The 16,806-nt window shown below is 35.2% G+C and overlaps 2 protein-coding genes across 2 annotated transcripts; both read right to left on the reverse strand.

The window, feature by feature from the left end:
* Window positions 1–6: 6 nt before the first annotated feature.
* LOC117106171 (galactosylceramide sulfotransferase-like) lies at window positions 7–6,585 on the reverse strand. Its single transcript, XM_033247528.1, has 3 exons — window positions 6,428–6,585; window positions 5,081–5,271; window positions 7–2,402 (listed from the first exon to the last, which is right to left on the reverse strand). Exons 1-3 carry the CDS (start codon window positions 6,458–6,460, stop codon window positions 1,031–1,033), a joined length of 1,596 nt encoding a protein of 531 aa, XP_033103419.1. The 5' UTR covers window positions 6,461–6,585; the 3' UTR covers window positions 7–1,030.
* Window positions 6,586–9,365: 2,780 nt separating this feature from the next.
* Window positions 9,366–13,848, reverse strand: LOC117106183 (galactosylceramide sulfotransferase-like). Its single transcript, XM_033247538.1, has 2 exons — window positions 13,671–13,848; window positions 9,366–10,963 (listed from the first exon to the last, which is right to left on the reverse strand). The coding sequence occupies exons 1-2, from the start codon at window positions 13,679–13,681 to the stop codon at window positions 9,685–9,687; spliced, it is 1,290 nt and encodes a 429-aa protein (XP_033103429.1). The 5' UTR covers window positions 13,682–13,848; the 3' UTR covers window positions 9,366–9,684.
* Window positions 13,849–16,806: the final 2,958 nt, after the last annotated feature.

A 16,806-nucleotide genomic window follows, 5' to 3' on the forward strand; every position in this document is an offset into this window, starting at 1 on the left:
TTGTTTAATAGCTCTATGGATGGTACACATACATAACTCTGCATTGCTACGCCATCTTGTCAGCACTCTAGTTGTTTAATAGCTCTATGGTTGTCCCACAGACGCCAACTGTTTACGCACGTTTAACAATATCTCTAAGGGATAGGAATTGCCGGAAAGGTCCCTTTTCTCATAATCTTCAACTCAAACACAACATATTTAAACATAAAAGAGGTGAATAAAAAAACAAAAACGAGTCATCCTGTTTTTGCAAAAACAATTGAGAAAAAACAAGACATTTGCAGGTTTACTGACTGAATAAAACTATATAAAAATGTTTAAATTATATTATGGATTAAAAAAAAAGATACGGTGTAGTTAATTTTTCTTACATTATTAAATGTCTCAACAATTTCTAAGTAGGGGCGTACAGTATGTTTATCAACTCACAATCCCGTGTTCAGACACAACTGTTGTGGCTATCGTCATTAGGCCTATCCATCAAACATGCGTGTAACATGAGTTGTCAAGTTATCAATACTTTGAAAAAGTTTTTTGTCGATAGCTTTTCTATTTGCTATCAGGTTAGTAGACAGTAGTCTGAAGACGAGGCCGCAACCAGGCATACGTGAAGTACATAAGCATCGTGGTCACACATTGCGTCATTAAGACCCTGTTAGCGCGAGTGAGTCACCTTCTAAATACTCAGTACTGTACTCCTATTATGACTAGGCTGCCAGATTACAGTATCACGAATCTGAACAAATCACAGGCTTAAGTGGAATTCTTTGAATCTGATGTTCTATAATTTTCTGTTGTGTTTCTTAACTTGGTGAAGGCCTACGTCGATGTAAATGGACGTTTTCCTTTTATTTGCTTTAGCCCTTTGGGATTGAACTTCAGTCCTATTTCGCGGGTGGGGGTGGGGGTGGCGAACAACAGTCATAATAGGTAAATGAGTGGAACACAACATTGATTTGCATTGATAATTTTAAAATTTAGTGGGAAAACGGGGGGGGGGACACGTGCCTCCCCGTTCCCCCACCTCCTACTAGATCCGCCCTTGGTTGCCCCTCTCTGTATGGTTTCTATTCTGGTTCATTTTCGTACGAGAATAGTAGCCGTTTCTTATTCGACGAGACTGTGCAAGCCACTTAACATGGCTGAGTGTTCTCAATGGGCGCATGAGATCCTGTCGCTCCCATATTCTTCTAAATAACATTCTTTTATTTTCAACCAGGAGCTTACACTCGCTGGATGAACCTTGTCTTTGTTGGTATTCTATCCAGTGAAAATCACGTCCCTGAGTTTTTTTATATTGGTTTGAAACACACTCGCTGAACACTTGCACCAACATTTCTTTAAAAAAAGCTAAATCTGATGCGAATTCTTGGCCATATTCTTCAACATGTTTCCACAATGTACGATTGAAATGGTTATACAACATAGAGTCCACAGCGTTCCACGAACGCATCTTTTCGCGTAGTAACTCTGGTAAAGTCTCAACTGCGGGTCGTCTGTTTTTGGCAACATACAGTATATCACTCCATGTCCAGCACATTTTCTTGCGCAAAATAAGTAAAGACTCGTCAATGTACTCTGTTAGCAAAACTACTGTCATCTCTCGCTCTAACCTGTTGATAAATTTCTCCACAATATTTGTATTCATGTGATACTTATGGTCTAACCCCAGATCAAAAGCTTGATTATTTCGCGCGTAAAACCACCGCAGTCCTGGAGTATTTTCCCATGATAGCACTTTCAATCGGTCACGGTAAAATATTGGTTTTGTTAAAAAGTGTTCTAATTTATCTACAGTAGTATTAAAATTCCGTCTTTCCTCTAACGGGAATGCATCATCGAACTGGAAATGAGAAAAGGCGGACTCAAATTGACTGCCCGGATCTCGTAGAATTGTTATATATTTTGTGCCTGGCTTCATAAACGAGTTCATTGCGGGTCGCATGTACCGGACATGTACTGCAATGACGTTATACTTGTAATTCTTGTAATCACGCGGTTTAACGTTAATAGGTGGCAAAAACATTAGCCTTGCAGTGTTTTTCGTGATATTATAATACACCAAATGTCCATTAAGTTGGCTGTGTTTATTCAAGACAAACGATAATCGATTGTGATAACCAAATCGATTAATCAAGTGACCAATGGTTGTACTTCCAGTTTTGTGGGTTTTAATGAATGCCACATTATGTTGCAAAGGTGAACACGTTGAGTCTTTTCCATGATGCAGCCACAACATGGAGCGGACAACCTCTTGTGTCGTTCCATTCATAACGGCAACAGCAGGAATGTTTCTTCCCGGAGCTTGTTCAAGTTTGTACTTTTCCGGTTCTTTGGTTTGCTCAATGTTCATCGTCTCAGTGCCTCCATCTGAACCCTCAACTTTCGACAAGGTTCTTTCACTGTAAAATGAATAAAATATTCTGTGAATCAACATAAATGATACAACACAATGCATAGTAAAACTACAATGTTGTACGGTATGATTAATTCAAATTATATTGTTTGAAGGTTTGCATGGCGAAGTAATAATATATTAATGCTTGCGGTACACAACGTAGATAGTTCTGAAAAGAAATGTTGCTTGTTGAGAATAATATCTGCAGAGAATCCAAACAGGGAAATAATTATATATTTGGATAGTGAGACTTGCTGCTGATAGGGGTATTTTCTATATACTACTAGACTCCAAAATTGATTAAATAAGCCTTCGAAACTCCTAATTGTTATATTTTTCAAAGGCTTCACCCCTGGAACCCTTTTGAGAGATTTTGAGCGACGTCCGACCACACCCACTTTTTTCGATCCAGGGACCTCGGACACTAACCACCCCTCCCCCTCCCCACCCACCACAACTGGGATTTCATGTTTTCGGTGAATTGGATTCGGCAAAGTGGGTTTTCGGCAAAGTGGGTTAAATTCGGCAAACTGGGTTTCGACAAATTGGATTTCGACCAACTGAGAGGATACCTCCAAGGATCACAAGGCTTACTGTAGCTTAGTTTACTACTGTACTGGAATGTCATGACATAGGATATTGCAAATTTAGGTTCCAGACCAAAATTCCCACGTAAAGCGCCAATTTTGCTTAAGTTGGTAAATCAGGTTCCACTCTCCATTCAGACCACGAAGAACTATATTTATAATAGAACTTGTATCACAGAAACAACAATTTTGAATAGTAGGCCTAGACCTCTGTGAAATTAACCTCGTACACTTTTTTTTTTATAAGAGCCAGTAAAATTTTGCCCAGACTCAATGTTCTTATTTTTTGGCCGATTTCAGGCTCAAAATGTCCTTATGTTTTGTATGTTTGTCTTATGAAGGGATTGCCACATAGTAAGTGGTTAAGTTTGCTATGTGCACTTGGCCTTGAGCCTAAAAACACAAAACATAAAGAAAATATACATGATGCTCTGACTAAATATGTAATCAAACATTAGTGAGCACATTTATTTTACTTCTGTACAAGTAGGGTATCTCGAACTTCTGTAGTTGATATTGCTTGAACATTGTATTTTTAGTGACTTGAAAATCTGACAAAACTTGAATGAACGACTAGCCTAATTCTGTCCTTCTTATCGAGTCCATACTCAAGTTCATACTCTGTTGTCGATGCAGTTACAAAACTCGACGATACGATTCTCGTGTATATTGGTGAAAGAATTGGAAGGAACAGGGCTGCTACGTGAACGCTCAATTCGTGAAGAAGAATGAATATTTTTATGATTGTAAAAAGTAACCATAAAACAGGTACCTTTCTTCATTAATTCGTAATTTCCTTTTTAAAAAATCTAGCAAGTATAAATAAAGTTAAAACAAAATAAGTTGCTCATTCATTTTAATGCTTCATTAATTATTTAGGCTAAGAGAGAAAAGTTTTAACATCTAATTCATAACAACTATACTGTGTATTATTAACCATATGATATTTTAAAAAATTAGCTTCATTGCATCACGTATAAAGTCACAGTACGTTTCTCGCAGTTGGAAATGCCAATTAATATTCAGGTACCAAACCCACAACTTAATTGAAATCATACCTGAACTATTAAACCTTATGGCCGGACACTTAATTAGTGCCTTGTGTATCTGTGGTTTGTAAATTTGAATGTTTATCTATACGGTACCTATTTATGTTCATCGTGAATCATTAATTACAGATATTATCTCTCTGATTTGTTGTACTTATAAAATTTAATAAATTATTCTTTACTTTGTAGCTAAGCTAGGCCTACGACTTTTTGTAAAATTGGGAACTACTAATTATGGTTTTGATTCATTTTGATCTGACTGATATTGTTGCATTAGGCTATCTCCTTTCTTATTGCAAAAAGCTAGGGCTTCGAAACAGTATTTGCAACAACTTTTTTTTCCTAGCATATGGCTATGGAAAAAAAAATGCCAATTAATATTCCCAGGTTTCATAAGGTCCAAAATCCTGATTTTAGCCAGCGAGAGTCGACATGCTACCCGGATGACATAATTAAAGGTAGCGCTGCGTGACTAATGATGTAGCAGTGATTAGTTTAACTCATTCCACAACAACAGGGGCTGAAATAACTCCCTATTAAAGATGGGTTCTTCAAAATGCACACGAGCCAGTTGTATAATATACGGGACCTCCCGTTTTTAATTCCGAACCCAGCTGGACGAGGAGTGTGAACCAGCCGACGTTAGCAGTTGTTAGCGATGCCCTGTTTTACCGCTCGGTAAATCTACTCGCCCAAATTAAATTATTGGTCTATCCTTAGCATTTTATTTTTTTTTTTCGTTTATAAATAAATTCATATACCAAGTATTTAAAGTTTATAATCTACTTGTTCATTCAGATTGCTTTAGCGGTAATAATACCGGTAATAATAATGTTTTAAACGCACCTGGTTTTAAAATGCATAATTAAAATTAATTTAAAAAAAAATAATATCAAAATGAATTCTTTTGGCCGTGTCAAAATCCTAAATTACATTCTGATTTCCATTCATGCCTTTCACTAATTAAAAAAAGACGGAGATAAATTACCAGGTAAAATAAGCTATAAAGAAGGGAATTAAAATAATACAAACGAGTATATACTTACATCTTGGGCATAGACGGTATAGGTCTGTCGCTGCTCGATTTGGTAAAGAATTCGAAGTTTCGTAGCAGACTTTCGTTTCCACTTCCGTAAACGTTCCGTAGCGGCACTGGTATGAGGTAGGTTGGGTATAAGATGTAGAGAAACACACTCGTAAACGCTGTAAATAGGCAGCTTACCAGGAACCATTGCAGCTACAAAAAACAATTAAAACACCATGCAGAACTATTATTGGAAATACATGATGCTCCAAAAGAGACTGTATTTATAGACACAAAGGGTCTTTCAAAGAGGATTGAATGTAAAATATGACCCGTGGAAAATATTTGAGGTGGACACCAAATGCATTGACACTGACAGTAGGCTTTTCAGCAGGGAATCAAAGGGTGGAAGGGCCATGCTTACGCTCCCACTCTTTGTCGGCCAAGATTGAACGGACCAAAATTATCATTTCTCCAGTAGGCCTACTATAAGTTTTAGAACTGCTTAAAATAGCATAAACATTTATAGTCAACCTATGCGTCAGGGCCTTGGCACCTCAGACTTCACAATAATACTTTCTCTTTCTAACCGATAATTCTGCAGACTCCTAGGTGTCACATCGGAAATTATAAGGCCCTCTGCTCCCCACCCCATTACATTTAGTGAGTGCCGATTCTGCTACATTTAAAACCGAGCTGTACGTTAATTATTTCTTGTACGTTCATTATGGGAAATTTAAGAAAAATAGAGAAATGCAGATTCATATCACTAATTCATTAATCTCATGCCGGGGTGAGTTTAGTGTCAATAATGACGAATTAATCAGTGTTGGGTAGATTCGTGTTATTTTCTGGGAATTAACTATGGAACGTAGCCTATTAATCACAGTTAAATTACCGCTTAATTTTGTTTATTAAAGGAGATTCCAAGGAAGGTAAACTATTTGATCCCCAAACGAACACACTAATAGATATGAAACAATTAAAATTCGCGACTAGCACTTTCCCCCTCCCTCCCTCCCTAGCCGCAAAAGTATTCTGAATCTGGCCCATTACGTGTTATACTTAAAATAGGCTTACTGTAGCAGATCATTTAAAAACCTGGAATGTGGTATTAAACTGATTTATTTCTGAAAAATGCAAAAATGAGGATCAATGTTTGCCAGAACTAAATATAGACCCGAGTCAACATGCAGAATAAAAGTCTATATTGTTCAAGTTTGATTGTTTACAAACTACCGTACTACTACGACGTAACGAACGCTACAAGACGCAGGCAGCGGCTAGTTGCAATGACAATCCGCTCACTCTATCTTCTACAAACAATGGACGCCGCATCGCAACATATTTTTTTTAAACCAAAATTTACCTTATTTGTCATTCGGGCTATGGGCAACTTCATACAAATATACAGCAGATGTTTGATATTAGGCCTACAGTATTACACACGCGAGTGGTTTGTACAGAGATTACGATAATGGCTCCCTTGGCGCCCTGATCACTCCATTTGCCTAAGCCGTGGTTAGACACAACAGTACTTCTTTTAATATCGGTTTATGCTGAATGATCTTTAGGCGATACAAAGAAGGAATACTCTGCATGGAGTAGAGGACGTTATCAATCCCAGATAAAATATGCAAAGCAGGAATTTTACATTCAGGTATCAGTGATCACTGTGTTGTTTATGCCTCTATTGGCAAGGAAAAGAAACAAGTTAACAATAACCATAAGTTTAAAATAAGTAGAAGCTACAAAAAATTTAACGAAATGCATTTTTACTTGATCTGCAAAATATTAACTGGAATAATTTAACACTTTACAATGATATTGATATGGCACTTGAGTTTTTCATAAATAATCTACTTAATATTAATAATAAACATGCCCCTCTTAAGAAAAAAAGATTAAGGCAAAAACAATCCCCATGGCTTACAACTGATTTAATTAACGAAATGAGAAAAAGAGATTTACTTAAGAAAAAAGCTACCACACTTAATTTAACTGAAGTATGGGAAAAATTTAAAGAGCAAACAAATAAGGTAAACAATATGATTAAAAAGTGTAAAAAAGATTTCTGTCAGAAAAAATTAATACTAAAAACTCTAAAACAATATGGGAAAACCTAAGAACTATTGTACCCGGTAAAAGCAAAAATTCAAATATAAATAATATTAAAATAAATGATGAACTTAAATCAAATCCAAATGATATTGCTAATATAATGAATGAATATTTTTCTACTGTTCGATCTAAGCTTGCTGAAACAATTCCAAATATAAATAACAGTGACATTCCTACTGACCAAAGTGGTTCAATAAACTTATTTAATTTCAATTTAGTAATTGAAGAATATATATATAAACAACTTCAAAAATTATCAATCAAAAAGGCTACTGGTGATGATGAGATTCCATCTAAACTTTTAAAATTAGCAATTAATTTTATTGTTTCACCATTAACATACATTGTAAATTTATCCATTAGAACCTCTTCCTTTCCTAAAATGTGGAAAAGTGCCCGAATATGTCCAGTTTACAAAGGAGGTGACAATACAGAGCCATGTAACTATCGACCAATATCAATTTTGCCAATTTTATCTAAAATACTGGAACGTACAATTTTTGATCAATTATACCCCTATCTTAATAATAACTCTTTAATTTATGAAAAACAATCAGGTTTCCGTCCAAATTTTTCCACACTATCTTCCCTCATTAACGTAACAGAAGACTGGATAGATGCAATAGACCAAGGCAAATATATTTGTCTTGTTATGTTAGATCTTAAAAAGGCGTTTGACACCGTGAATCATGACATCCTCATTAAAAAATTAAGTATGTTTGCACTGAGTAATCTTTCTTTAAACTGGTTCAAAAGCTATCTTTCTGAACGTAAACAAAAAACAATAATAAATGGTAAATCATCTAAACAATGCCAAGTGGTATGTGGCATCCCACAAGGATCCATTTTGGGTCCACTCCTTTTTTTTATTATATGTTAATAACCTTCCAAGTGTTGTAAAATATGGGACAATTAGTATGTATGCTGATGATACTGCCCTTTATTATGCTTCTGATGACATTATAGATGTAACCCATAAGATAAATATTGACCTAGAAAATATAAGGAAATGGTTAATCAGTAACAAATTAAGTCTGAATGTAAAGAAGACAGAATTGATGATTATTGGCACACACCAAAAATTATCAAAGTTGTCTAATGTTAACTTAGATATTAATATAAATGGTTCTCAATTGCAAAGAGTTCATCATTGTAAACACTTAGGAGTGCACATTGATGAAACTTTAAATTGGAATACGCATATTGATCATATTAGATCTAAAGTTCTTCCAGGCTTATTTTTTCTTAAGAAATCCAGTGATTTAATTCCCGCTCATTTACAATCCCTTCTATATAAAGCTATTGTTGCACCCCATTTTGACTATTGCAATATAGTTTGGGGGAGGTGCAACAAAATATTAAGAAATAAATTACAAATATTACAAAACAATCTACAATGAGGAAATAATTACAGTACTTGGAAACAATTATAGTTTAAAACATTTTTCCTTATTCAGAATGTAAATAGATTATCTGTAATGGTTCAAATTATTTTACTGACATATCTGTACCATGGCATCATTGGGATCCCTTATTAAGCTACATGTATTATACTAGACACGATTACAACACTACGACGACATGATGCAGATGCGCACAGTGTTGAAGAATATGATGATGTGTCGTTATTGTGTCTATTGTAAATCTAGCTTTACAGTAAGCTAAAGTCAGGCACACTGCGCCAATGGTCATTGTCCGACGTAATTCTGTCACATGGAGCGGAGCTAGGTTTGTTGGCCGATCGGTTGGCTGTTGTGGGCCCAGGGAAATCTGAAAAATTATTTGTTTATCAGTTTACCTGAATTCCCATTTTATCACATAATAACGAGTTCAAAATTCTGTTGCCCAAATTTGTTCACTTATTCCAGTTGACACCACAACTTACTGTATACTTAATGCTCAACATTAATGAAAATATCACAATGTACAAAATAATGAATGACTTAGCTCCTAATTATTTAAAAAATAGATTTATTCAAAGAGAAAGTAAATACAACACTAGGTCAAATGACAACCTTAACGTACCCAAGCCAAGAACGGAATATAAAAAAAAGAAGTCTATGTTACCGGGGGGCTCTTTTGTGGAATAATTTAGACAGCAATATAAAAAATTCAAGCACACTAGAACTTTTTAAAAGAAACATAGTAATGTAATAACCATTATTATGTATTATACATATTTGTTTTTTCTTTGTACTAACACTTAATTATTTTAATCTAACACAATTATTTTGTTTAATGTCCATACGGCCTCGTGGAAGAACACCCACTTGGGTGAACGAGTTTTTTGACCGTTATAAAATAAAGTTGTTATTATTATTATTATTATTATAGGACAGCAGCGGCGTCGGCTGCTAATATAAGACAAGTGCCGGTGGAACATATTATGGTAATGGCAGGCTGGTCAAAAGAAGAAACCTTTCAGAAGTTTTATAACAAACCTATTTTATATAACAATTTTTGAGTTCTAGACGCCCGAAAATACTTTTGAGACGTTCTGGGCTATTATTTTATTTTCTTTTTTTTTCTATTTCTTCTCCTGCGCATGACAGATTGTCGCTTCCATATTCTACTAAATAACTTTCTTTTAGTTTCAACAAGGAGCTCACACTCGCTGGATGATCCTTGTCTTTGTTGGTATTCTATCCAGTGAAAACCACGTCCCGTAGTTTGTTTATATTGCTTTAAAACACACTCGTTGAACACTTGCACCAACATTTCTTTAAAAAAAGCTAAATCTGATGCGAATTCTTGGCCATATTCTTCAACATGTTTCCACAGTGTACGATTGAAATTGTTATACAACATAGAGTCCACAGCGTTCCACGAACGCATCTTTTCGCGTAGTAACTCTGGTAAAGTCTCCACTTCGGGCCGTCTGTTTTTCGCAACGTACAGTATATCACTCCATGTCCAGCACATTTTCTTGCGCAAAATGAGTAAAGACTCGTCAAGGTACTCTGTTAGCAAAACTACTGTCATCTCTCGCTCTAACCTGTTGATAAATTTCTCCACAATACTTGTATTCATGTGATACTTATGATCTAACCCCAGATCAAAAGCTTGATTATTTCGCGCGTAAAACCACAGCAGTCCTGGAGTATTTTCCCATGATAGCACTTTCAATCGGTCACGGTAAAATATTGGTTTTGTTAAAAAGTGTTCTAATTTATCTACAGTAGTATTAAAATTCCGTCTTTCCTCTAACGGGAATGCATCATCGAACTTAAAATGAGAAAAGGCGGACTCAAATTGACTGCCCGGATCTCGTAGAATTGTTATATATTTTGTGCCTGGCTTCATAAACGAGGTCATTGCGGGTCGCATGTACCGGACATGTACTGCAATGACGTTATACTTGTAATGCTTGTAATCACGCGGTTTAACGTTAATAGGTGGCAAAAACATTAGCTTTGCAGTGTTTTTCGTGATATTATAATACACCAAATGTCCATTAATTCGGCTGTGTTTATTCAAGACAAACGATAATCGATGGTGATAACCAAATCGATTAATCAAGTGACCAATGCTTGTACTTCCAGTTTTGTGGGTTTTAATGAATGCCACATTATGTTGCAAAGGTGAACACGTTGAGTCTTTTCCATGATCTAGCCACAACATGGAGCGGACAACCTCCTGTGTCGTTCCATTCATAGCGGCAACAGCAGGAATGTTTCTTCCCGGAGTTTGTGCAAGTTTGTACTTTTCCGGTTCTTTGGTTTGCTCAACGTTCATCGACTCAGTGCCTCCATCTGAACCCTCAACTTTCGACAAGGTTCTTCCTCTGTAAAATGAATAAAATATTCTGTGAATCAACATAAATGATACAAAACAATGCATAGTAAAACTACAATGTTGTACGGTATGATTAATTCAAATTACATTGTTTGAAGGTTTGCATGGCGAAGTAATAATATATTAATGCTTGCGGTACACAACGTAGATAGTTCTGAAAAGAACTGTTGCTTGATGAGAATAATATCTGCAGAGAATCCAAACAGGGAAATACTTTATATTTGGATAGTGAGACTTGCTGCTGATAGGGGTATTTTCTATATACTAGTAGACTCCAAAATCGATTAAATATGCCTTTGAAACCCCTAATTGTCATATTTTTCAGAGGCTTCACCCCTGGAACCCTTTTGAGAGATTTTGAGCGACGTCCGACCACACCCACTTTTTTCGATCCGGAGACCTCGGACACCGTCCCCCTCCCCCACCCCACCACAACTGGGATTTCATGTTTTCGGTAAATTGGATTCGGCAAAGTGGGTTTTCGGCAAAGTGGGTTAAATTCGGCAAACCGGGTTTCGACAAATTAGATTTCGACCAACTGAGAGGATACCTCCAAGGATCACAAGGCTTACTGTAGCTTAGTTTACTAGTGTACTGGAATGTCATGACATAGGATATTGCAAATTTAGGTTCCAGACCAAAATTCCCACGTAAAGCACTAATTTTGCTTGAGTTGGTCAATCAGGTTCCACTCTCCATTCAGACCACGAAGAACTTATATTTGTAATAGGACTTGTATCGGTGCTGCACAGAAACAACAATTTTGAATAGTAGGCCTAGACCTCTGTGAAATTAACCTCGTACACTTTTTTTTTATAAGAGCCAGTAACATTTTGCCCAGACTCAATGTTCTTATTTTTTGGCCGATTTCAGGCTCAAAATGTCCTTATGTTTGTCTTATGAAGGGATTGCCACATAGTAAGTGGTTAAGTTTGCTATGTGCACTTGGCATTGAGCCTAAAAATACAAAACATAAAGAAAATATACATGATGCTCTGACTAAATATGTAATCAAACATTAGTGAGCACATTTATTTTACTTCTGTACAAGTAGGGTATCTCGAACTTCTGTAGTTGATATTGCTTGAACATTGTATTATTAGTGACTTGAAAATCTGACAAAACTTGAATGAACGACTAGCCTAATTCTGTCCTTTTTCTTATCGAGACCATACTCAATTTCATACTCTGTTGTCGATGCAGTTACAAAACTCGACGGTACGATTCTCGTGTATATTGGTGAAAGAATTGGAAGGAACAGGGCTGCTACGTGAACGCTGAATTCGTGCAGAAGAATGAATATTTTTATTATTGTAAAAAGTAACCATAAAACAGGTACATTTCTTCATTAATTCGTAATTTCCTTTTTAAAAAATCTAGCAAGTATAAATAAAGTTAAAACAAAATAAATCCTTCCTCATTCATTTTAATGCTTTATTAATTATTTAGGCTAAGAGAGAAAAGTTTTAACATCTAATTCATAACAACTATACTGTGTATTATTAAAAATGAGCTTCATTGCATCACGTATAAAGTCACAGTACGTTTCTCGCAGTTGGAAATGCCAATTAATATTCAGGTACCAACCCACAACTTAATTGAAATCATACCTGAACTATTAAACCTTATGGCCGCACACTTAGTTAGTGCCTTGTGTATCTGTGGTTTGTGAATTTCAATGTTTGTCTATACGGTAGCTATTTATGTTCATCGTGAATCATTTTAAAGATATTATCTCTCTGATTTGTTGTACTAATAAAATTTGATAAATTATTCTTTACTTTGTAGCTAAGCTAGGCCTACGACTTTTTGGAAAATTTGGAACTACTAATTATGGTTTTGATTCATTTTGATCTGACTGATATCGTTGCATTAGGCTATCTCCTTTCTTATTGCAAAAAGCTAGGGCTTCGAAACAGTATTTGCAACAAATTCTTTTTACTAAAAAAAAAAGCTAATTAATATTCCCAGGCTCCATAAGGTCCAAAATCCTGATTTTAGCCAGCGAGAGTCGACGTGCTACCCGGATGACATAATTAAAGGTAGCGCTGTGCGTGACTAATGATGTAGCAGCGCTTAGTTTAACCAGGGAGTTGATAACAACTCCCTGGTTAAACTCATTCCACAACAACAGGGGCTGAAATGAACCATAGTATTGGGATAACTCCCTATTCTTTAGAAAGATGGGTTCTTTAAAATGCACACGAGCCACTTGTATAATATACGGGATCTTCCGTTTTTAATTCCGAACCCAGCTGGACGAGGATTGTGAACCAGCCGACGTTAGCAGTTGTTAGCGATGCCCTGTTTTACCGCTCGGTAAATCGACTCGCCCAAATTAAATTATTGGTCTGCCTTTACACCTATCCTTAGCATTTCATTTTTTTTTTTCGTTTATAAATAAATTCATATACCAAGTATTTAAAGTTTATAATCTACTTGTTCACTCAGATTGCTTTAGCGGTAATAATACCGGTAATAATAATGTTTTAAACGCACCTGGTTTTAAAATGCACAATTAAAATAAATTTAAAAAAAAATTAATATAAAAATGAATTCTTTTGGCCGTGTCAAAATCCTAAATTACATTCTAATTTCCATCCATGCCTTTCACTAATTAAAAAAAGACTGAGATAAATTACCAAAATAAGCTATAAAGAAGGGAATTATAATAATACAAACGAGTATATACTTACATCTTGGGCATAGACGGTATAGGTCTGTCGCTGCTCGATTTGGTAAAGAATTCGAAGTTTCGTAGCAGACTTTTGTTTTCACTTCCGTAAACGTTCCGTAGCGGCACTGGTATGAGGTAGGTTGGGTATAAGATGAGAAACACACTCGTAAACGCTGTAAATAGGCAGCTTACCAGGAACCACTGCAGCAACAAAAAACAATTAAAACCATGCAGAATTATTATTGAAAATAACATGATGCTCCAAAAGAGACTGTATTTATAGACACAAAGGATGCAGTGACACTGACAGTAGGCCTTTCGGCAGGGAATCAAAGGGTGGAAAGGCCATGCTACGCTCCCACTCTTAGTCGGCCAAGATTGAACGGATCAAAATTATCATTTCTTCAGTATAGTTTTAGAACTGCTTAAAATAGCATAAACATTTACAGTCAACCTATGCGTCAGGGCCTTGGCCCCTCAGACTTCACAATAAGAATGTTATGTTAGGTCACCGATCCAGTGGTTAGGTCTTGACTGTTTCTAATTACTGTACGATACGATACGATACGATTTATTGGGTTCACTTTTAGATCAGTGGCACCCATCACTTAGATGGTGCACCCATTAACAATATAAAATATAAGCAAAGGAAAGCAAAAGACAGTTCAAAACAACAAAAGGGTAAATAGCATAACAAAAACAAAACCAAGCAATTTACAGTAACATTTTACCCTTATTATCTAAAAAGAAAAATTCTTACTAAAATATATTAAGTAAACTGAATGAAACACACTGAGCTGCACAACAACCTGTACTTAGAAGTCGTGTGAAGTTACCGGATTATGTATTTATTTTATTTATTTATTAATTTCCTTTTTCCTTTTTTTTAATTTATTTATTTCCTTTTTACTGTAATAAAAATATGAAGCGCATATAAACATTGTGAGAATATAGGCCTTCTCAGGCCTAAACAATTAACAATGGGTACAGACAGGCACTGAATTAAACAGTCAGATACAACTACTAAAAAAGTCAAGAAAGTAATTACATAAATAATAAAACATTAGATCGAAATATAACGATTAAATAGGCCTACCGTACTGTAGTAGCAGCCCGAGGACTCGCATTCAATTGTGACTGGTAATTTCTTAAATATCCCCCACCCCCTTCTAATCTGTAGCCTACATAGCCGCAACCACCCCACACAACACTTACACTTCCATCATAGATCCGCCTCTGAAACTTTTATAGGTTTTCAAAATACCTCATGCTGACAATAAAAGTAGGCATTTATACACTTTTTTTTTAAATAAGAAACTAGAACATTTTGCCCAGACTAGGTGTTCTTATTTTTTGGCCGATTTCAGACTCAAGATTCTCTATTTTGTTCTTATTTTTACACACTCAATCCGGCACAAAAAATTGTTATTGTACAGCAGTATAACTGAACTGTCTTATAGAGGGTATTACATAGTCACACCTACACTAATTTGTTCTTATTTTGTTCTTAATTTTTAAACAATTTTAGACTCAATGTGTTTTTATTTAGAAATTGTATTTTATTAGAGGATAAAACGGACGAAACCATTGACATCTTTGATTGCTTCTCTGAATGTGCATAGCCTTGCAATAATAATGCATGATGTGAACTTCTGACCTGTGAACATTTATTTAACGTTCTTGATGACGTCACATAAGGCCTAGTGCATTTTTTAAAAAGAGAGTCCGTTTATGGGAAATAATAAATTGCAAGATATACTGAATATAGAGTTGCGGAAGCTACTGTATGTCGCACGTCTTTACGTTTGACAAACGCTCATAATTTTCTGTTTTTGTAATTTGTATGTAACTCTATCATGATTGTTATGGTGATCAATTGGTATTGTTAGGGCACCAACTATTCAATCTAAATTAAATCGTGGAACTAGAGTTTAATTCAATTATAATTATTGGTATTTCAGAATACGTACGGTACTGTATACATTCTGTTTTAGTAGGCCTATGTATTGCTGGATCATAATGTATTGTTATTGTTGCAGAGATAATAATGATTAAAATGGTGATGTCAATAAACATTATTGGTATGGTTAGTGGCACCAACTATTCAATCTAAATTAAATCGAGGAACTATAGTTTAATTAAATTATAATTCATTGTTATTTCAGAATAGGTACAGTACTGTATACATTCTGATTTAGTATGTATTGCTGGATCATGATGTATTGTTATTGTTGCAGAGATAATAATGATTCAATACGATTAATAATTATTAATAATTATTTAAGTAGTAATATTTTATAATAATAAATAATAATAATAATAATAATAATAATAATAATAATAATAATAATAATAATAATAATAATAATAATAATAATAAGAATAATAATAATAATAATCTTTAAGGCGTGGATCCACTCAATAAAGAGCCGTCTGTCTGTGGTTCCATTCCACATCTTGAGTTAGCAAATAACACCTTTACAAAATGATTAATTCAACATCATAGCACCGAGAAGGCAGTGTTGGGTTACACATTCGATCGTTTAAGAAATTAAAGATGCTATTTGTGGTTGAATCCATCGCTAAGCTACTTGAAATCAACCTCCACAGATGCAAGACTAGAGCTACGTATCTTTTATGACCTCCTTGTAAAATGTCGTAAAGTGTGCGTATTATTTATAATTAATTCCTATCTGAATGACGGCCGAATGGATTTCTTTGTGTTGATTTATATTTCATCAAAAGATACTGAAATCCTAGATCATGGCCCAAAAAAATCACACGCAAAGAGAAATGAAGTAAAACATTAAACGATGAAAAAATAACCCCAATTGTATTTAAATTAGTAAAAATAATGATAACATTTCTATATAGTCAATGTTAAGTCTGTCTCTTATACACATCTAGATGTGTATAAGAGACAGGTATAGGTCTGTCGCTGCTCGATTTGGTAAAGAATTCGAAGTTTCGTAGCAGACTTTCGTTTCCACTTCCGTAAACGTTCCGTAGCGGCACTGGTATGAGGTAGGTTGGGTATAAGATGTAGAGAAACACACTCGTAAACGCTGTAAATAGGCAGCTTACCAGGAACCATTGCAGCTACAAAAAACAATTAAAACACCATGCAGAACTATTATTGGAAATACATGATGCTC

This window comes from Anneissia japonica, unplaced genomic scaffold, assembly GCF_011630105.1.
Source record: "Anneissia japonica isolate Jap-2015-1 unplaced genomic scaffold, ASM1163010v1 scaffold142_len1259957_cov175, whole genome shotgun sequence".
In the NCBI taxonomy this organism is placed as follows: domain Eukaryota; kingdom Metazoa; phylum Echinodermata; class Crinoidea; order Comatulida; family Comatulidae; genus Anneissia; species Anneissia japonica.